We start from the raw sequence: 22,402 nt of genomic DNA, 5'->3' as shown, positions 1-22,402 counted from the left end.
CATGCTTCATATTCAGCATTCACAGATGAAGCAGCGGAGCTATTAATAGCTTGAGGACAGTTTAAATACACACCGCCCATCAGGAAAGAGTAGCGAGAGCGCTCGAGTGACTCACTGTAAATAAAGAGAGCCTCACAAGCTCTCAAAGACACTCCACATCTCCTGCCCGCTGATCTAACTCCCTTTTTTTTAATTTAAAACACCTCATGTGAGTTTAAGTGTGACTGAAGACCTTTAACTATAGCAGAATATCTTCATTTCAGACACAAAAAAAGCATTCAGATCACAATACTTATCCAAACTGAAGTTCAAAACCATGCCACGTGACGTCCAAATGAACCAATTTAAAACAGTACTACTGAAGGGTGACATGATCGTTTTCATTGATCAGCGTTGGTGGAAGTCGTGTCACATGTGGATGGTTATCGGACGAGTTCTCGGATCCATGGAGAATTCCCAGGAAGCTTTGGAATCTGTAGGGAATCTTTAAACCATGGTAATCTGACCATGTTAACTGAGGTGATCAATAGTGACATCAGCTCGACGCATCAGATGCTTTTTTCCGCCGAGCGGAAAGTAGCGTTAGTTGAAGTACTTTAAATGAGGTGTAGCTTGTGTCTCGGAAAGCTCCAGTTTCACAGTCTGTCTTTGTTAGGGTGGCAGTACAAAAAAAACAGAAGAGGACAGAAATAATTGAGGGAAAGAGAGGCCGTCCTTGTGCTGTCACTCAAAGACACGGGCAGAACAAAGAGTCACCCATCGTAATGAATGAGACTTTGATTTGTTTTTTCCTGACAAGGTCACTGCAAGCAAGTGAAAAAAAGCACTTTGCCTGAACACATACGGCCAAGAAGACATGATGCTGTAAAGAAAACGCCTATGCAGTCTTTCTTATGCATTTGCACTACAAAAGCATGGTTTCCTGACTTTTACACTGTGCAAAAGCTGCGTTTGTGAGATGAACAATGCACAGTGATGTTAAAGGGTTAGTTCACCCAAAAATGAAAATTAAGTCATTATTTACTCACCCCCATGCTGTTCCAACCCCGTAAGACCTTCATTCATCTTCGGAACACAAATAAAGCTGGATCAGTCCTACATAGACTGCCTAAGGGACTGGCTCTTGACGGCCCATAAAGTCATTAAAGAAAAGGTTTAAATATTCCATGTGCCTACAGCGGCTCAATTATAAGTTTATCAAGCGGCGAGACTACTTTTTGTGCGAAAAAAACATAAATAACGACTTTATTCCACTATTCCATTACTTCCTTATGGGCGCATGCGCGAGAACTGAGACGAGGACGTTCTCATTCGTCTACTTCTTGTTACCAGCTGCTCACCGCTTAGGAGTTTTACCGCCCCCTACCGTATAAGATGATTATAAGGCACATTGTCGTTTTTTGAGAAGATTAAAGGCTTTTAAGTGCACCTTGTAGTGCGGAAAATACGCTAATTGAAAAGCGTATGTACAGCGCGCATCTTCCTCTGCTTGTAAACAGAAAGTTTTGCGCTTCCAGCTATATCAGCACATCATCTTATACGGTAGGGGGCGGTAAAACTCCTAAGCGGTGAGCAGCCGGTAACAAGTCGAAGGAGAACGTCCTCGTCTCAGTTCTCGCGCATGCGCCCATAAGGAAGTAATGGAATAGTGGAATAAAGCCGTTATTTATGTTTTTTTCGCACAAAAAGAAGTCTCGTCGCTTGATAAACTTATAATTGAGCCGCTGTAGGCACATGGAATATTTAAACCTTTTCTTTAATGACTTTATGGGCCGTCAAGAGTTATCCCTTAGGCAGTCTATGGAGGAGTGATCCAGCTCTCAGATTAAAGGGGTCATGAACTGGCTTTTTAAATTGTATTATATTGTTGTCTGAGGTCAACTTATAACGTTCGCTTGGTTTTTGCTTTCAAAAACATCAAAATGAACAAGTAATAGGCTATTTTGTACCCTGGTTGTGAGCCTACCTAAAAAACAGTCGGTTTTTATGGGCGTGTCGCACTGAAGACTTGGAAGTAAACACCCACTGCTGCGAGTGGAGAACAGTTTTGCATATTATAATGAGTTTAACTCACCCATCGGTGTACGTGGGGGAAAACGTCCAATGTTGTAAAATGGCAACCGGATTCGCCCATACATGTTCAACCCAGAGTCCGTGTGTTGCACAATATTCCTGTCAGATCCAATATAGACGCCACAGCACGTTCTTTACTCTTAATCAGTCTGCAAATCCAGTCTTGTTGACAAAACAATCCTCAGTGAAATGAAGCGAACAGACGACGATGTTTTACCCTCATCAGCTGGAACGTCATTAAAAATAAAGTTTATCCATGCAGTCCTATTGGAATCCACAGGAAGCTTATGCAGCGACTGTCTTGCACAACCAGGCACTGCACAATATTCTGTATTGCTCGGTAGCGATCCAGTTTGTCATCAGGAGGTAAGCACATGTATGTTACTTAGCTATGCGTGTAATGCGCGAATCGGTGGGCGGGGCTAAACCTGCCGTGGTGAAGCAGGCGTTGATCTTCTTCTGCGGGGGTGGTGTTTTATCCTCTTTGTCGTCATAGTTCCCCACTTTTAAAAACGAGTCGTTTTCAGAGGCTGGTGTAAATAAAAGCTTTTATTGGACTAACAAGGACGTTTTCAGTTCTGAAACTTACAGGATATTCTTATAATATGATGACCTCTTAGATGTCAAAAGCTCAAGGAAAATTTGATTTCTCAGTTCATCACCCCTTTAAATAAAAAAATATCTTCATTTTTGTTCCGAAGATGAACGAAGGTCTTACGGGGTTGGTACAGCATGGGGGTGAGTAATTAATGACTTAACTTTCATTTTTGGGTGAACTAACCCTTTAAAAGGGTTAGTTCAACCAAAAATGTTGTCATCACTAAAGGAATATTCCACATCTTCAGCCTCCATTCAGAGCTACGCAACTACCACTTTGTCTCTTCCAAAAGTTCAAGGAGATCGTACAACTATTTCTTATGAATTGAGCGGTTTAGTCCAAACTTTCTTTAGAGATAGGACAGATTGAATTTAGGCTTTTATTCACATAGAAACATTGATGAGTGAACATTAAGAGAAGTTCAACCGAACATGCTTGATGTGCGAGAACAAACCTCCTCATTGGTTCTTGCAGAAGCTTAAACATGCTGCGTAACACGAGAATGAACCTTATTGGTTCTTGAGGAAGCTCAAAAGAGCGGCGTAACACTGTGTCCTAACTACATGCGACGCGATAAAGTTCCAGCGACAGCAAGTGTGTCTGTGATTTGAATAATATGTGCGGGAAAAAGAGAGCAAAACAGCGCTTGTTTGTGTTTGCGGCCGCGGCACAACTCGCCTTCTGGAGGTATACTGCCCCCATCTGTTATGGAATATGGAATATGATTTGATTTTATGTGCAATATGGCACCTTTAACAAAATATACTCATTGACTAATTTTGTTATGAAGTACAGTTGTATATTTTACTCATTTTGAACTCTATATTACATGCTTTCAAAATCTGAGGTAAATTATCCGTTATGGTTTGTGGCACCTATTTTTAACTACAAATAAATAATGTGTACTCATAACCAGTGTAATTTCTTCATTCTGTCAGCCGCGACGTCGCAGAAATAGGAACCATTTCTAAATTAGAAACTTCGCGTCGCCGTCGCGTCTGGTTAGGACAAAAACTCTGATTAACATGGAAAAGATACCTTTTATCGCGTGTCGCGGCGTCGCGTGTAGTTATGACACGGTGTAACACGAGAATGAACCTCGTTGGTTCTTGGGAAGCTCAAACGTGCTGCGTATCACTTACTGTGATCCGTAAAGGAGATAAGTGCTTATTTTGTGACTGTTTGTGGTGGTATTTATAAAGTATTGATGCAATTTTTTTGAATGTTGTATGTTTTCGACGCTTAAGTGCAGAGCCATGCTCCTTATAAGAAAAGTAGAGCACAGCCACATGAAGATCAGAGAGAATAATCTATCCCGCAGCACAGAAAGCTTTGTCAGGCTTATGTTTTTCCTGTGGATGTGCCGTTCCTGTCGTATCCTGGACCCGGGGTCCATTAACCGTATTTAACAGCAAAGCTAAAAACCCAAAACAATCGAGTACAAGCTCAAAGGGTGATTATAAAGACTAAAGAATATGACTGCCTTTTTAAAATGTCATGAAGCAGTTATGAGTTTGTCATAACAGATCTGTAGCCTCATAGTGTGGATTAATCACAGACAAAAGATCCGAGACGATCGATACATCCCTTCAGCATGATGCACTTGAGGTCTTTGAGTTTTGTTATTAACACTAATGTAAGAAAAGAGAATACGTTTACTTGTGAATATAATTTTGACTTGGTTTCCCAGATAGCAAACTGACATTGAATCAACGTGGAAATATGACATCGGAACAACGTTGATCTGACATTGTTTTGCTCATCGAATTAACGTTGAACCAACGTCAGACGCGTCATTCTTTCAAAACTAACGGAAAATCAACTTGAAATCAACGTTGTTTCAACGTTATGAAAGCGAACCAATTTTCGATTTTCATTTAGCTTTGAAGAATGCCGCATCTGACGTTGGTTCAACGTTAATTCGATGAGCAAAATCAACGTTGTTTCAATGTCATGAGAGACGTCGTTTCCACGTTGATTCAATGTCAGTTTGCTGTCTGGGTTAGGACAACCCGTTTTCAGAGGTTAACAAGTGTGCGTTTTCAGGCACCTAAAATGCTGTCGTGTAAACGAATGACCAAAACGCATAAGTTTTACGTTTTCATTTAAAAGCCGTGTCGTGTAAACAGTTGTGTTGTGTTGTGTTCAGAAATGTCTGTTTGGTCCCATCAATGGCGTATTAACAGCTCAATCATGTGACGTTTTTCTGTAGAAATGTTGTTTTCCTAGGAGAGAAATCCAATCAAGATTTCATGTACCCTTTCATTGGAAATAAATTTGAGCAAACGTAGAGGAAATGTTAAGCGTACGGCACATTTTCACCTGGAAAATAGCTCTGGAAATGATGCAAGCAGTTAACAGCAAACAGAAGAGTCAAACTTGAACTGAACTCAGTTTGCCGTCGTGCTCCAGCACACGCAATAAAAGAAACAAGATGTAGTTTCGCTCGTCACGTTCACACGCGAACGCCTGCGATTGTCCAGTGAAGATTGATTTCTCCTGCAGACAGAGCTCACATGTGGCATTTCATTTTGTGTGCGTGGAATGAAATAGTGATTCGCTCTGAGATGAAGTGCCATGTCGAATCTCACAGAAAACACGGGCAGCTGTCTGAATATTGATTTGCATCTTTATTAAAGCAAGAAAATGATCAGCTTCTGAACACAATACTATACTCAAACCCAATTTCATTGTGCTGAAGAGCTGTGCTTTCATCGATCGGACGCATTATGAAAGAAATGAGTTTTTGGATTTGAGATCATTGAGATGGAGGCAATAAACAGACTTTGACTTTGACTCCGATTTTGATTTGTTTATTGAATGTGTTCTTATGCTGTACTTTTACAAATCATGCTAAGGTGTTACTTGAATATTACTTTGTTACTTGGTGTTATGTTACTGACTGGAAGGCGTTAACAGCTGGGGAACTGGTGATTTAACTGTTTGTTTTTCTTGTTCTTTACCTTCACACTGTTGATGTTTCTAAGGATCCCAACCTAGTGTAACTAGTTAATTTTAAATAATAACAGTAATTGCTTTTGAATATTAGTTTTTATTTTACAGTACAATACTATTACAATAGTAACATACTCTCTTTTCTCTTAATTTCTTCATTTTTGTGTGGAAAACTTAAAGGGATACTTCAGGATTTAGCATTAAGCTTTTGTATTAGTAGAAAACCTGAAGTATTTTCGAAGTACCATGCTTTCCACCCTCATATCCCCCTGAGACGAGAGATTTATATATTTTTTTTGTCTGCAAAAATCATAATTTTGCGTCATCAGAGGATTTTTTGGTCAGAGGCTAAAGACTACAGTCAGTAGTAGGGTCTGTCCCGCATGTCCTCAACCCGCCCATAGAGGGTGATCACACTCACAGAATGAACACATGGTGTCGGCCATCTTTTTTTGTAAGCTAAGCTAGCAGGCTCTTGTTCTGTGGAGAAAGCTGAGTAGTAGGGGTTACCGTCCTCTTTTTCCCGGACATGTCCGGCCGTCGATGTCCGGGATTCAGCTTTTGCTTTCTGCAGTCGCCATTCACTGTTTACATGCAATCTAACTGAATTCATTCCATTGGTGAATCTGAATGTAGTGTTTACATGAACGCTAAACAAGTGATCGGTTGATGTGCGTTTGAACATTGCTAAGGAAACCCCCGCTCCTCCGTGAGAGATACGAGACCGGTGCGTCTCACAGGTGTCGCTCATCGGTAACCACGCCATCGGCCTTGCGCCGTTTTCCCGCGGCCCTCACAGTAAACATGATGAATGGCGACTGTAGAACGCAAAAGCCAAATCCCGGACATTTTGGGCGATCTCGAAACACATTTTCGGGCAGACTCATCACGGAGACTCGCTAGTAGCCTAGATTTGTTGTTTAACTACTGCGCTTTGTTACCGGTAGGTGTGGACTCCTAGGGCAGCGAAGCAAGTGCATTCTGGGAGTTGTTGTCTTTCATCCACATTAGCCACAGACACATTTTCTGGCTTTTCTCAGTCTAGAAAGCTCCAAATTCAAAAATAATTTCGCATTTCTTCTACATAAATGACCAATTTTAAATACACATTCATCTTTCCAGAGGTGAAGTATCACTTTAAGGAAGATCTTTAAGTTTGCTAGTTTAAACTCCTTAGCTGTGTATTGGCAAGAGAAAAAACGAAGTATTAAAAGGATAATAAAAGTGCTTGCAGGATTCTTCAGGTTTATGAAAATAGTCAAGACTTACATTCTGCTTTAAAGCGTCACAGTATGCCAGTTTTAAATTTCTCAAGTAAACATATCAACACTGTTTTTTTTTAGAATCAGTACAGTATTGTCAAACATAATATTGTGGAATTCAATGAATGTTTTCTTACACCCATAGTTATTATAGGACCACACTATCGCCTGAATCAACATTCAGTAATTAATATTAAATTTACCTTTTGTAAAATGTAGAACAACATTAAATATGTTCATCAAAATTTGGGAATTAGGACGACACATAGTTTGATACACAGCATGAACTTCTGAATATAAATTTGGGTTGCACTTTATTTTTTGTGTCAGTGTAATTATATATTTAAAGCTACACTGTGTAATTTTTTTTTGTTTACTCCCATCTAGCGGTGAAAAGGTATATGACCATCCAGTGAATATTAGTTTCTGTTCTGCTCAATTCCGATTTCGTTTTAACTCCTACGGTGGCCAATGTAGTCCAAGGTTAACATGGTTTCCAGTTCGACCTCGTTCATGAGTGTTAACGCGAAATGCGAAGCTTGAATTAACGGGTATGTCCCTCTTTGGCTAATTTACTTTCAAAATGGAGGGGCAACATGGCGACCGACATTAGAACCCCTTACCCGTATGTATTTTCAATGACATATTGCTGTTACATGGTGTTGTCGTTAGAGCCCGACCGATAAAGGATTTTGAAGGCCGATATTCCGATATATTGGCCGATATTTTTTTTTATTAAATATTGTTGGATTTCACACACGACACGTGTAAAAGAAAAGCTAACTTTTCTGCACAAGATATACGTTTGATACTTTTTCTCTATGTCTAAATGTTCACTCCTCGCAAGTCTAACTTACATTTTACAATGCAGGGACTGTAACTAGAGATATGCTAGTTATAAATACAGTAATCATTGCTTTATTTAGGCAGAAAAAGTTTTTTGTTGTTTCCAAGCTCATTAATGTTAACGTTAGCGGTCTTCCACTGATGATAGTGGCATTAGCTAGCTTTGTGGTTAGCTAGTCTATGATGCAAATTGTAAAACATGCATTTTCAATATAACAGGCCAAGGAGAGATGATTGAAGCATGTTTCGTCTGTTTTTATTTTATTTTTTAAATATTCATTTAATGACCATTATAACTGCCGATACCGATATTTTAGAAAATGCCTAATATCGGCCGATAACATTGGCCGGCCGATATATCGGTCTGTCTCTAGTTGTCATACACCGATTACATTACTTGGCCACCGTGGCACTGCAGTTTTGCTTTTATACATACAGAGAGATCACAAATTCAAAAGCATAAAAAGTAAAGTTATCTGTAAAACTAGTGTTTGTCACAAGTTTATGTACTGGTGTGAAAATTCTTCATCATGACATCTTTAATCAGGAGTCGGGATTCAGTTTCATCTCTGTTGTGGAGTCACATCACAAGGTTTATTTGATGTTTATTAGATGAGACCAGCATGTGAATTATTCTTTATCTCTGATATATTGATCACTGTTGTACAGACAAACAAAGAAATAATGCCTTGAGATATCTTGTCTTCTAATTTTAGTTTTATGGCCATTGCTCTGTCTTGAAGACCCTGAGTAAAAATATTTGAGCCATGACTGAGGGGGTTGTGTCTTCTGAATTGTCGATTGACGTCCACACAGTCTTATCATCACAGAGAGTTGAGCCTGTTGTTTGGCTGGAGATTATTGGTTCTGAGGCCAAAACACACAGCACAAGACAGTCCCAGATTATCCCGTTCTCCTCTGGGATCACTTCATGTGGTAGGACGACGTCTGGTCATTTGGATAAAGGCTACTTCACATCTTTTGCAACTCTCTAGCTCTATAAGGGGTGAATAGGCTTCTACATAATTGCAACATCCAGTAATAAAAATTGAATCACTGTATAAAGGCCCGTACACACCGGGACGAATATCAGCGAGCGTTATTTGTCAGCGTTTTTCAACGTGTTTTTTGCGTTCACACCCAAGTGATTTTCGCTCACGATGAGCCGAGTGAACATGCAAATTCATTCCCTGGCATTAGATGGCGCCAATTTGCTCTGAGAACACTCCATACAGTTCTCTTCTATCAAGATGTTTGTAGTCGCTGTCGCGTTTGTCATATAGTTCATGTTCTAACACCAATGAGACCAGCAGCTCTACATTCATCTTGCCTTGCATCTTCCTCGTCTTATTTCTTCCTGGCTGTGTAGACGGCGACGCTACTTGGCGTATATCTTCTTCTCCGTTCCGTATGTGTGCTCGGCAAGACCGTTTTGTGTTTGAGCGCCCCCAAGTTGTGTTTTACTGTAACTTCAGAAGCTCCAAACACGTAAGTAAAAGTGCCAATCTCATTGGTCGGATAGTTTTTGACGCGGCGCGTCAAACTTAAAAAACGAACCCGAGGCGTTTTTTCTTTTTTTTAAACGCGTGGCGTTTTACGCATCGGTGTGCACACTCACATTGGCGCCCTTTGTTCAGTCACGAGGCGCTAAACGTCGGCGAATATCGCCCGCGAAATTCGTCCCGGTGTGAACAGGCCGTAACATGGAATGTCATGGAATTTCGCCAAATGAATAAATTGGATTGCATAAATCAAAAGTTGCTTATTTCGATAGCAGTCTTTTGAGGTTTGAAGTGTAAAGTCTGCATGTTCTGCGTGTCATCTAGAAAAATGGAAACATAAAACACAGATTTCAGAGGGCCCTAGGTGGACCGTGATCTTCTGAAAAGAGGGTTTGATGCCCAATTGATTCCTGTAACAGGCTGCTGTTGCCCAATCTGGAGCCAAAATACTGGGGTCTTAAAGGGTTAGTTCACCCAAAAATGAAAATTAAGTCATTAATTACTCACCCCCATGCTGTACCAACCCCGTAAGACCTTCGTTCATCTTCAGAACACAAATGAAGATATTTTTTTATTGAATCTGCGAGCTGGATCACTCCTCCATAGACTGCCTAAGGGACTGGCTCTTGACGGCCCATAAAGTCATTAAAGAAAAGGTTTAAATATATTCCATGTGCCTACAGCGGCTCAATTATAAGTTTATCAAGCGACGAGACTACTTTTTGTGCGAAAAAAACATAAATAACGACTTTATTCGACTATTCCATTACTTCCTTATGGGCGCATGCGCAAGAACTGAGACGAGGATGTTCTCCTTCGACTACTTCTTGTTACCGGCTGCTCACCGCTTAGGAGTTTTACCGCCACCTACCGTATAAGATGATGATCCATATATATATATAAGCGCTCCGGATTATAAGGAACACTGTCGTTTTTTGATAAGATTAAAGGCTTTTAAGTGCACCTTATAGTGCGGAAAATACGCTAATTGAAAAGCGTATGTACAGCGCGCATCTTCCTCTGCTTGTAAACAGAAAGTTTTGCGCTTCCAGCTATATCAGCACATCATCTTATACGGTAGGGGGCGGTAAAACTCCTAAGCGGTGAGCAGCCGGTAACAAAAAGTAGACGAATGAGAACGTCCTCGTCTCAGTTCTCGCGCATGCGCCCATAAGGAAGTAATGGAATAGTGGAATAAAGCCGTTATTTATGTTTTTTTTCGCACAAAAAGTAGTCTCGCCGCTTGATAAACTTATAATTGAGCCGCTGTAGGCACATGGAATATTTAAACCTTTTCTTTAATGACTTTCTGGGCCGTCAAGAGTTATCCCTTAGGCAGTCTATGTAGGACTGATCCAGCTCGCAGATTAAATAAAAAAATATCTTTATTTGTGTTCCGAAGATGAACGAAGGTCTTACGGGGTTGGTACAGGATGGGGGTGAGTAATTAATGACTTAATTTTCATTTTTGGGTAAACTAACCCTTTAAACCTGAAGGTCTTTACACAGGAACCATTGACATCAGAGGGGCGCGAGGAGATATTAGAAGATCAGAGTTTGCAGATTTTTGAGCACAGTTAGTGGTTGACAAGAATCATGATGCTGTCAAAGAGCGTTAAAATGACTCCCGAAAAGGCTTCTGATTCCCCGTTCCATTCATCGGGCACAATGAAACCGGAAGCACACACACGTGGCTGTTTTGTTTAGCCTGAGGAGACAGAGGTCAGAGCGGTTCATTACAGCGCTGTAAAAGACTTTATTGTGTGTTTGTGTCAGACCGTCAACTCGCTGCTACTGGGAAATAACTCTTGTTTATGAAATGTCACACATACATGTCAATCACCTCCACTGTGTGCATTAATATCAACGTCAGTTTTAAATATTAGGTCGAACATGGTAAATATATTTAATGGATGGTTTGAGACGCTAACTAACCTAACTAAAGTCAACCAGTAGCAAGATAGTAGGTCAGCTGTTCTCAAAAATAGTAAAATGAACTACCTTTTAAAAAATAGGTTGCAGTGTAGCGTGGCAAATTGGTACATTGGTTTCCAAACTCTATCATGGAGTTCCCCCTTACCCGTCTCCGGGTCATGAATACGACCTTCGACCAGATGGAACTGGATAATACTGTGGATTTTCCAAACCAATCTGACTTTTGATCTGTAATGCTGTCTGAATCATAATAGCACACTGTTCGTTCGTTGGATATGAACTAAATTAAGAACTTTCTTACAACAAAAATGAATCATCACTGAACTGAGCTGGGCTATGATGCTATTTTCTTCTGTATCCGCTGTAAAGCCTAAACAATGTTGCTTTATTTTTCTGTTATCACTGTCAAGCTCCTTTGAATCTATCATTATAGTAAAAAAAGCGCTATATAAATAAAAGTGACTTGACTTGACTTGGAGTACTGACCCAGACAGCAAACTGACATTGAATCAACGTGGAAACGACGTCTCTCATGACATTGAAACAACGTTGATTTTGCTCATCGAATTAACGTTGAACCAACGTCAGACGCGGCATTCTTCAAAGCTAAATGAAAATCGAAAATTGGTTTGCTTTCATAACGTTGAAACAACGCGTTGATTTCAAGTTGATTTTCCGTTAGTTTTGAAAGAATGACGCGTCTGACGTTGGTTCAACGTTAATTCGATGAGCAAAACAATGTCACATCAACGTTGTTTCGATGTCATATTTCCACGTTGATTCAATGTCAGTTTGCTATCTGGGGAGAAGGGAATCACTTTGTTTAAATGGTTCGTTTGCATTCACTACCGTTTCCAAAAATGATTCGCAGATAATTTGGCATTCTTTTTGATTGGAGTTTCATTTGAAAGCAGCAATTGCTAAAAAGAACAGATCATCGTATGATAAAGCTATGATTTTCCACCACGATTACCCAGTTTGCCCTGCTTTGGTTTGGGGGTGGGGGTGGGTCTGTTCCTTCGGTGACCTTTGAAACAATCATCGGTGTCTTAAGGTGAACGGGGCAGCAGTGGAAGTGTCCAGATGCAGGTTGTGAGGTTTCTTGTCAATAACATTGATCCTTACCTACAATAGAGTTCACCACATGCATTGTGAGCGAATGAATGAATAACATATGAATAATCTCCCTATTCACACCACAGTGCAGGGATTTTAAATGGCTTTTGCTTCACCTGCTCATTCACCACTCATTCTCTGAAGATTTACTGTCACAAATAAGGAAAGAGTGTTTTGGTGGATGCTTAACTTTAGATCATTTTGTCCAGCGATAATGACAATCACAAAACTGTTGATGGGTAATAATGAGCCATTTTAAGAGCAAATAACTTTTCTTTTAATTCTGACAGGGACTTGAAATAAATATCAATTGGTCATAAATTGAAGCCGCATTATGAAAATATGCATCTGTCTGTCAGGGTTTATTGGCTGTAGATGCTCACATGTGAAGAACATATTGAAAACACTCCTTTACTGATAGATGGGCTTCTGAATATGAAAAGCTGAGTATGAAAGACCTGTCTCTCTCTTTCTCTTGCTCCCTTCCCCCCCCCTCACGGTCTTCATAAAACCATAAAAGCTGTTCAGAAATGAGAACAGGCCGCTGGAATGGAATATGAAATATTCAAAGCGCTTATAGTGTGAACTGTGCTGATCGGAGCAGGGAAAGAGGTTTTCTGTGTGTGGAATTATTAGACACACTTTTACATGCACCATCGGACTCTTGAACCCCAGTGCCAAAGTGGATTTTCTCTTTCAGATTTCCAGTCAGAATATTTAACCCTCCGGAGCTCTTTGAAAATGTTATGTTTTTTTTTTTTACTTCATTGGAATGGTACGAAACTTGGTAAAGGTTTTTTTGCCACTTGCTTTAAAAAAAAATCATGGACATGATTCGAAAAAGTTACATGGTCCTGTAAAAAATAGTCGCACTCTGCTTCAAAAAGAGCGCATCGGAAATGAAAGGGACACGAATTTGATCTAGTGAAAACGTTGAGTCTGTGCTCCTAAAGAATTTAAGATTTATGACAAATTTTCAGGTCTATGCTCAGAAAGTAAATAAATGGATTATAAATACTACATAAATATAATTTATTATAAAAAAAATCCCCTAAAAATACTAAGTTTTAAATAAAAAATATTATTAAACGAAAAGATTTGTTTATTTAATTGACACACAAACAAAAAAGAACAAACAAACAAAAAAAAAACAGAAAAGAAAAAAGAATAGGTCATTTCTGATTTTGAATTTTGAATTTATGCTTTAACCTGTTAACTGTCACCCCCCCCCCCTTTTTTTTGAATAGACATGAAAATGATCATTTCGAACTTAAATGGTTGTAATTCAAGAATGCTTTGGAATATAGACATATGATTGGTCTTGTTTTAAAGAAGACATTTGGCAGATTTTTGTAGAAGTGAAATAAATTAAGAAAGTGAGACAGAAAAAAAGTTATAGAAGTTTGAGTTTATGGAAATGTACAATGTAAAAATATTAATTATTCATATTTTACATAAAATATATATTTTCAAAACCTGGGCTACTCTAAAATGGCAGAAAGATCAAAGCCAAAAATCTGAACAAGTTGTGTTTCAAATTTTAGGTTGATATCTCAAAAAATGAGCTTTCAGTAAGATTTTGTTTGAGTGCAGTACCCAACTTTTTCACTAGGGCACAACCAGACTCCATTACTGCCCATATAAGGGCGCCTGCATTTCCATTCGTGTTTTGAGTGATATGAACCATTGTTTTCACAATTTTCATACAATTTCTGAAGTAGAGATCCTATTCAGAAGTAGCATGGGAAGTTTGGCAGATTTTGAAATGAATTGAACCTCTAAGAAACACACACAAAGAACACGCATGTAAGTCATAGCTAGCTGCCACGTCACAAATGGTGAATTTATTATTTTTTTCTTGATATTTCAAACTTTTCAGACCTTTTTTTTTCCAAAATAATTGAATGGATTCTATCTTTTGAACTTTTGGCATGAAAACAAACTGAGGTATCTACCATTTTTTCATGATTTTTCATGTTTACTGCTATTTTAAAATAAAGGTCTGAACACGCCTTATGAGTATGAAAATATTCTTGTTTTATATTGATAAATGATGGCTCCTCTGTAATATATTTTGAAAATCAGTCACCAAATATGGAAACTGGAGATTGTAAGCTTTCAAATGATATATAGTTTGTCAATATTATTTGAGGTATTTACTAAGATATTATTGTTTTAAAAATATAGTGGCAAACGTCCCACCTGTGGGACGGTGACAGTTAATTAAACTACAGTATAAACTCCCAAGAAATCCTGAAAACCCCTTAAAACATAGAAAAAATTGACTTGTCAAGATATAACTTAAAGATATATTGAATGCAACACAGATACAATATATGAAGCAATTAAACCAATTATTTATGTTTATGCATAAAAATACCCCAAAACTACAAAACAGATCCTTTTTAAATGAGTCTTAATATCTTACACTATTCAATTTAAATGTCATTTTAGTTTGATCTAGGGATGCCTAGATATTTTTTTATTGGAAAAGAACAAAAAATGCTAATTAATATTTATTATTATTATTATGTTTGCAGTGTACACGAGTCTACACCCCACACACATGAAAGTGAACGCTGCTCTACTTTCTGCTTTTAAAGACTGTTTGATCATGTCCTGTATTATTTCCCACGGTAAATGAGAGGAAATGGAAGAAGACTCTGAACAGCCAATAAACACACAGACATTAAAGTGCACTAAAAATCTGAGTCCCTGAACTTGAGCTGATGCAAGAGCACGGACAAGTATCAAAGCAGCCCTCGCGCTCTCTTTATCATGTACGAGCTTTCTGCGTGCTGGAAATTGGGGAAATACTTTTGATTATTCATGATAATTAGCATGCGTGTACACAACTGACATGAACTGCGCTGGTTCAAAAGGAAAACTCCGGAGACAAATGCCCTGTAAGATCTACCATTAAGGTTTTAATCCAGCGCAGAGGCCTGAAGGTTATCGGTGGATTGAGGGTTAATGACCTGCTGTTTGTGTGTTTTGTGTGACAGAAGCTCGCTGTCAGAAGTTGTCCTGTGGGGATGGCCGCTAAACCCCTCGCCCTCATCAAGCCGCCCAGCCAGAGCATCGCCATCTCCATGGTGCCAGCAAAGACTCCCGTTTCCATGGTGACAGCACACATTAACGGACAAAAAGCGTTGAGTTCTGAGACGCTCCCTACGTCCCCCGTCAACCTCCAAACACCCGCCGTACACATCAACCGCTCACAGGTACAGTAACACAACTACTGTACATAGCACACATATAAACTGCTCACAGGTACACTCAACACTACATTGATCATAGAGTGGTACTGGTATGACATCCCTTTGTAGGCCAAAATGAGTTGCATTGTAGCACTTCCGGTTCCATCATCCCGAAGTCAATGGTTTTTCGAACAGGTTTTTGGTTAAATGGCTGAAATAATGTCTGTGATGAACACAAGCTCAAGACACTTTCACATTTCATTCTACAACATCAAATACATCAGTATCTCGTGATTTTTCCGAAGCTTTAACATGTTTTGAAAAAGGCGGTTGCTTATCCACAAGTTTCCGAGGGGCGCTCCTGTAAAAAATTGAGTGGGTGAAACTTCCGGTGAGGCGGCGGAAGTAGCATTCCAATGGTATTTTGTGTGTTAGTTAGCGAAGAGGCTAGCTGTTTTTCGGAGAATTATTTTACTATTTAAAGACGCAAATCTTTATGAGAGATGTCGTTACGGAGCTCAGGGACAACATGTGCTGTTCGCGGTTGTATGTATAACCGGACTAAACTAATTCAGTGGCTTAAACGTGATTGTTTTGAACATAAGCTGAAAACGAAATCAGAGTGATCCTGCCAGAGCCCGTCTCTGATCCTGCCAACGACTGTAGTTTCACCTCCCAAAAGATGACGAATCTTTCTGTGTACATTTGTTTAAATTGTTCGCTTAAACTGTTCGCTACTGATGTTACACCTAAACTCAGGATCAAAGCCTGTGTTGACAGAATACCAAATGTATTCAAGTAGCACATTCATTTATAATTTTGAATAAACTCCAAAGCACAATGACTAAGTGTGTATTTTTTATTTTAATTGTTTGTCAGCTCGCACAACTGTCTGTCACCATGCCTTGATGAGTATTGATTATTAATAATGTTATTATAATACTCCCAATCAACTACTGCGGACGGTAAAGGTACTGTTATTTCACCCTTTTGAATTTCGTTGAGGTTGTGTTCCCACATCGTTAGCTAGTTTGGATCGCTATAACTTGAATGACTGTCAACTGTTGAATGAACGAGTGTCAAGCATGTCAAGTCGCGCTTTGTTTACTTCCAACCGGAAGTCGCGCCCACTTTTGACGCAAGGCCTCATGGGGCGTAGGAAACTTGTGGATAAGAGCTTAAATGGGACTACAGAGGCTGTTGAGGAGATTAAATCTCACTGAACAGTTAAACTCAGTCACTTTTACGTACTCATTATGCGTATGTGCTCTTCTAAGCCATTCTAGCTCCAAAAAATGTTTTTAGATAATAACTTAGAGTTGTCAGGAGCTTAGTGATGGTGACGTTGAATTCGTGGGAACCGTGGTGTAGTTCATGTATAGTCTACCTTTAGCTTTTTGCTTTCAGTGACTGCATTTAGGCTTCAAATTTCATAAAAGTTGTATTTATCTGTAATAATGATCTTGATGGACAAAACGTGCAAGTATAAACTTTTGTTGATCACAGAGCTTGTTTTTAGTGATAATCCAAAAGCCTATGGGGAAATCCTATTGGGTTTTTGTCGAGGTAACCAGTGATGCCTACAAAGTGACATCATGCAGTACCTGTGCCACTCTATTCAGGCAAAAAAACAACAACAAAATAATGTTTAGTAACAATTTTAGTTATATATTGATCTTCTCTAGCTCACAGTACCGTCTTGCCTTTTGCCTCTTGCTCGGCCAACAAAACATTGAAAGTATGTTTGTACACAAATCAAAAAAAAAAATCATTACGATCATACAATACTCGACTCGACTGTACAAGGTACAACAGGATTGCGACTCCGTACTTTTGCTGCCCACACTACTATTGTACCTGTGTTGATTGTTGTAGCATCGCTCATCCAACAACTCACTGAAACTAAACTCCACAAACTATCGAAACCGTATTCTCATTGTATTGTATTCCAACATATTGTACAGTCCATAGTTTGTACTTTCTACTCTGGTTGGAGTGTGTCCAAAAGGCAGGTCTTCATAAATAACAACAAAGACCTTCCCAACAGAAAAGACTCTTTATTCGCATGAGTAGTCGCCCCCCTCCACCGCTTCTTTCACTTGTCCTCCCCCTTCTCTCTCCCTTCCCCCTCCTTGAGACTGGAACGCTGGATTGTTTTACTGCCTTTTATGGCTGTATTGTTTGGTAGAGTGAAGCTGTTTTCAGCTCTCCCAGCTGCCCACTGATTCAAAACCCTAAAACACCCATCGCACTAGAGGAGAACCAATCACTGGCTTTTTGTTTTGTTGATGAATGCGGGAGGGGGGAGAGATCTCAGACCACCTGGCCAGTCATTTGGAACTGGATAATAAGTGGATTGTGGTCCGGTGTGGATGCACATATTAAAAGCTTCATTTCAGCACATATGAAGCAACTTCACAAGCTACACTAAACCGACAAGGACACAACTGCAAATAATTGTAGTTTGTATGGTTGTATTACAAGAATTTAGCCAAAACTATGTCAAAGTTTGAATGATTGGACTTGTACATCGCCAGCATGTTTTTTCATGAATTAAAAATCACTTTTTGATCATAACTGTTCAGAATTTTTTGGAACCTATTCACTTTTTCATTATGAAGTAAGTGCAAGAAAAATTACAATTATATTGTAAATTGCAATGCAGGGATATAAATGCAGGGAATTGCTGTAAAACTTTGAGCGCTTTGAACAAATATTGAGTTTAAATGTTAGAATGTTCAGATAATATTGCTTGTCAATAATAAAAAGTATTTAATGGTGAAAACATTTTGTATGTAAGCAAATATGCTTGAAATTTAGATCTAGCGAATGATGCGTAGTTTGACATGAAGAAAAAATATCACTTTAAATTTTTGCTTTCAAACTATTTTTAATGTATCAGAGTTTGAGAGTTATAACTTTTGAAGATTAAAGATTTGAAACAAATAAGTAGGGATTTAGGTTATCTGACTGTCAAATTCGTTTGTAAAACAACGTGTACTATTAAAACAGACATCAAATTATGCATGTATTTTCATGTGTCCAAATGAGATGAAAAAATGTCAAAGATTCCTCTTGGACACGACATACATTTCAACACAGGAAACACAAAAGAGGAATATTAGGCACCAGATTGAGCTCCGAGATTGGGTTCATTATTCACAGAGTCCATAAAAATGCTGACCAGCTGCTTATCTTTCAGAAAGGCCGCTTTTCTGTGTGTTTATTTAAGTCCTCCCTCTGCATTTTTTTAAAGCATCTTTCCCAGTCATGCCAATGCATAACAAAAGAGTCTTATTTTAAGTTCTTTATGTTGGCTTCCAGAAATCAGTTGAATAGATTTAATCACCATTGTTGAGACAAACAATTTTGTGACTGAAAAATGGCAAAAAATCGCTTTGTTTATTTGTGTGCATGTATATTAGAGGCTTTTGAAGTCTGTCAGAGTAAGTGCTTGGATTGTTCAGGCAGCATATGACCCTACCACAGACTGACGGAGTAAATGAATTCTAGCCGTAAGTGTCTAGGATGAAAGAGGAGAACTGGCCCCCGACTGAGCCTGGGTTCTCCCAAGGTTTTTTTTCTCCATTCTGTCACCGGATGGAGTTTGGGTTGCTTTCCTTTGGCTTGCTTAGTTGGGGACACTTAATATTCAACGATATTATTGATATTCTTGCATTGGCACCGTTATATGAGAACTGAACTGAGCTGGATGATGACATCACGGTTTTCTAAATTTAAACTTTTTTTAAAACAAAAATGAACCATCACTGAACTTACTTTAGCTGGACTGTGACACTATTCTTTTGGAAACAAACTTTGTTGCAGTATTTTCCTATTGTCTCTGTAAAGCTGCTTTGAAACAATCTGTATTGAATCACACCTGTTATAATCAGCGACTCGGTCTACACTAAAAAACGCATCGCTTTGACACACCTTAGGTTGACGGATGGCCTGTTTTTAGAATGTTTTCTTTGTATCTATATGGTTTTAAAAATAATTTTAAACATATCAGTAAGCTTTTGTTGAGTCAAACCACATGACAATTTACAACCTGAAGTAACCTTGCTTTGTCATAAAGTCAAAATGATCTAACCTTGACACAGTCGAGGATTGTAGACGTATGAGTTATACGATTGAAAGAATAAAAAGGAGAGTTAAGAGACGAGATCTCCCACAACAGCTACTGTAGAAGTGTTACGTATAATTGTGGATGAGAAAAGAAAAAACCCAAACGCTGCAGACAAAGGTGGGTAGTTAACATCAGCTTTCTGTGTTTGTCTTATTGCAATTTTCCATGTTTGTGGAGTAAACACACAGTTTACACAGCTTTTTAAAAATGGTGGGTGCCTGTGCTTTGTATAGAACCCCCCATAAGGTACATCCAACATCCCCTATCCTATAATTAACCCTATTACTAAAATCATATAAAATATAAAGTTAGTTATAGAAACTAACTTTGCTTTGTCATAAAGTCAAAATGATAGGAATTTCATTCATACTATATAGAACATATTTTTTAACTGTTTTGAAGTTTCAAACTAACTGTAGTACCTTCTTAGACTTGAGGAGATCCCCCCCTTCCATATGTAAAGCGCTTTGAGTACCAAGAGAAGCACTATATTAATGTAACGAATTAAACAAATTATGAACTGTGGTGCGAAAGGCCTGTAGCTGAACTGCGGGTCAGTCATGGCTATGGTTTGTGTTTATTAAACGGATAGTTCACTTTGAAATTAATTTTTGATATGTGTTTACTTACCTCAAGGGCATCCAAGATGTAGGTGTCTTTGTTTCCACAGTATTTTCAATTTTGACGTTTTTCGGTCAAACCGTAAAATAATACTGGTATATGGGGTCCTCCTCAAAGAGCATGCACAGAGAAGTCAAAATTAAACATGATTTAATGACTCGTAAATGTAAGTACACATTAATGACCTAAGACACGAAACGAGCGGTTTGTGTGAGAAAATAAACAGTATTTATATCGTTTTTACCTCGCGTAAGCACAGCCACATCCAAGTGATCTGAATCAGTTGTCCAATGTCCAACTGAACCGAACTGAACCGTGTCCAACGTTCCGACGGAAGTGATCGCTTGCATGTGTACGTCACTCATTGTTTACACAGAGATTTCGGAAGTTTTACCTTTACCTCAAATTGTTCTCATTAATATGCTACCAGTGCAGACATGCGATTCATCCAAAATCACTTACTGTATAGTATACTACATTTGGTTTGAAACTTCACGACAGTTAAAGGTGGAATACCTAAGATTTTTGCATTAAAATATCCCAAAATCACAAGCCCAGTGTTATATATTTAGTTAAGATGATAACTTACAATATTCCAAATGTTTCAAACAATGTTTAAATCGCGAGAAAATTGAGATTTTAACCAAGGAAACGGGGCGTATGAGCAGGGGTGAGCTGGGAGTCGCCAGTCAATCGCGTCATATCAGCGTTACCTCGGTTTCCGCTCGTACTGCGTGTAGTCCTGGACAAATGCGGAAGTTGTAGTTGTGCGTTAGCGTCTATCAAGCAACAAACGTCAGCTTGTTTCGCGCATTTCTTATGGAATGGAGCACAATTATTCTTTAGAGATTGCACCTGATTCTGTCGACAAAGACAAGTCTCATAAACGCAAACGTCAATGAACGGGTCAACCAAACGACCCAAGAAGAATTGGCGACAAGAGAAATAAAACCAGCTCAACCTCGGTGTGGCATTTCCTAAATGGAGAGAACTTCGTGAAAAACTCGAACTAGAAAGAGACGACGATCTTGCATGTGTTTTACTTGACTGGTGAGTAACATCGTGTTCTGTATTCAAATTTCATGTCAGTAAATGATGCAAAACAATTAGTATTATTGTTAGAATGTTTTGTTGTCTATGCATATGATGTGAAAAATAGTAAGGTCATATTCACCGCGAATACTTCTCGGAATGTGAACTGTCGGCTGTATCTCAGAAAACGACGTTTATCCCAGACAGCAAACTGACATTGAATCAACGTGGAAACGACGTCTCTCATGACATGATTTTGCTCATCGAATTAACGTTGAACCAACGTCAGACGCGGCATTCTTCAAAGCTAAATGAAAATCGAAAATTGGTTTGCTTTCATAACGTTGAAACAACGCGTTGATTTCAAGTTGATTTTCCACTAGTTTTGAAAGAATGACGCGTCTGACGTTGCTTCAACGTTAATTCGATGAGCAAAACAATGTCAGAGCAACGTTGTTTTGATGTCATATTTCCACGTTGATTCAATGTCAGTCTGCTATCTGGGATCTGAAAGCTGTTTCAACCTTCCCGGCTCTCCCCTAACATAGTGACAATAACTAATTTACTTTTAAACCTGACTTTTCTTGCGGTTTTCAGTTTAATGAAAAACAAGCATTTCAATAAACGCAACAGTTATAGAAATCGAACTTTACCTCATCCATGACAACTAATTTTCGACTGATTTATGCATGGTGGAGTTGAAAACAACAGTTCCCATCATTCCGCGTTCCTCCACGGCGTCATCAAGCAAAGCCGTTGTTGTTGTTTTGAATGTAGCGCCCTCTAGCGGCATAAAATCTTAGGTATTGTAGCTTTAAAAAAAGTAAAGCTACGCCATCTGAACCAGCGGCGTCAGTTGTTGCTTCACAAATCCTACCGAAATACTGTGTATTCAGACATGCTAGTCTGTTAGCGTACTTTTTTTCACAAGCTATGTATTAGCAACGCATTGTCATCTTTAAACGTCATATAGAACGCTATATGACAAAACGGCGCTATACTACGCACATGGCACCCTTTATCGTTAATATAACATGCGCTGTGAGGGCTAAGTTTAGGTGTGGGGTAGGGTGTGCGTGTCATATTCACGCTAAAGGATTTATGACGTCTTGGGTTCGCGTGTTATATTA

The 22,402-nt window shown here is 38.9% G+C and overlaps 1 protein-coding gene across 2 annotated transcripts in view; it reads left to right on the top strand.

The window, feature by feature from the left end:
• phf21b (PHD finger protein 21B) overlaps nt 1–22,402 on the top strand; it is a 61,701-nt gene that overhangs the window by 17,351 nt on the left and 21,948 nt on the right. Inside the window, exon 2 of one of the 2 annotated variants that reach the window (XM_089126745.1) lies at nt 15,296–15,511. In XM_089126745.1, the coding sequence (XP_088982871.1) occupies nt 15,296–15,511 (216 nt within the window). Of the gene's footprint in view, nt 1–15,292; nt 15,512–22,402 lie in introns of both variants that reach the window. The other variant, XM_039650679.2, reaches the window with a different exon arrangement.

The sequence above is a fragment of the Pimephales promelas genome, chromosome 24, assembly GCF_988280905.1.
Source record: "Pimephales promelas chromosome 24, fPimPro1.hap1.1, whole genome shotgun sequence".
NCBI lineage: Eukaryota > Metazoa > Chordata > Actinopteri > Cypriniformes > Leuciscidae > Pimephales > Pimephales promelas.
The sequence above is the reverse complement of the archived record's forward strand: the minus strand, read 5'-3'. Positions and strand labels throughout refer to the sequence as shown.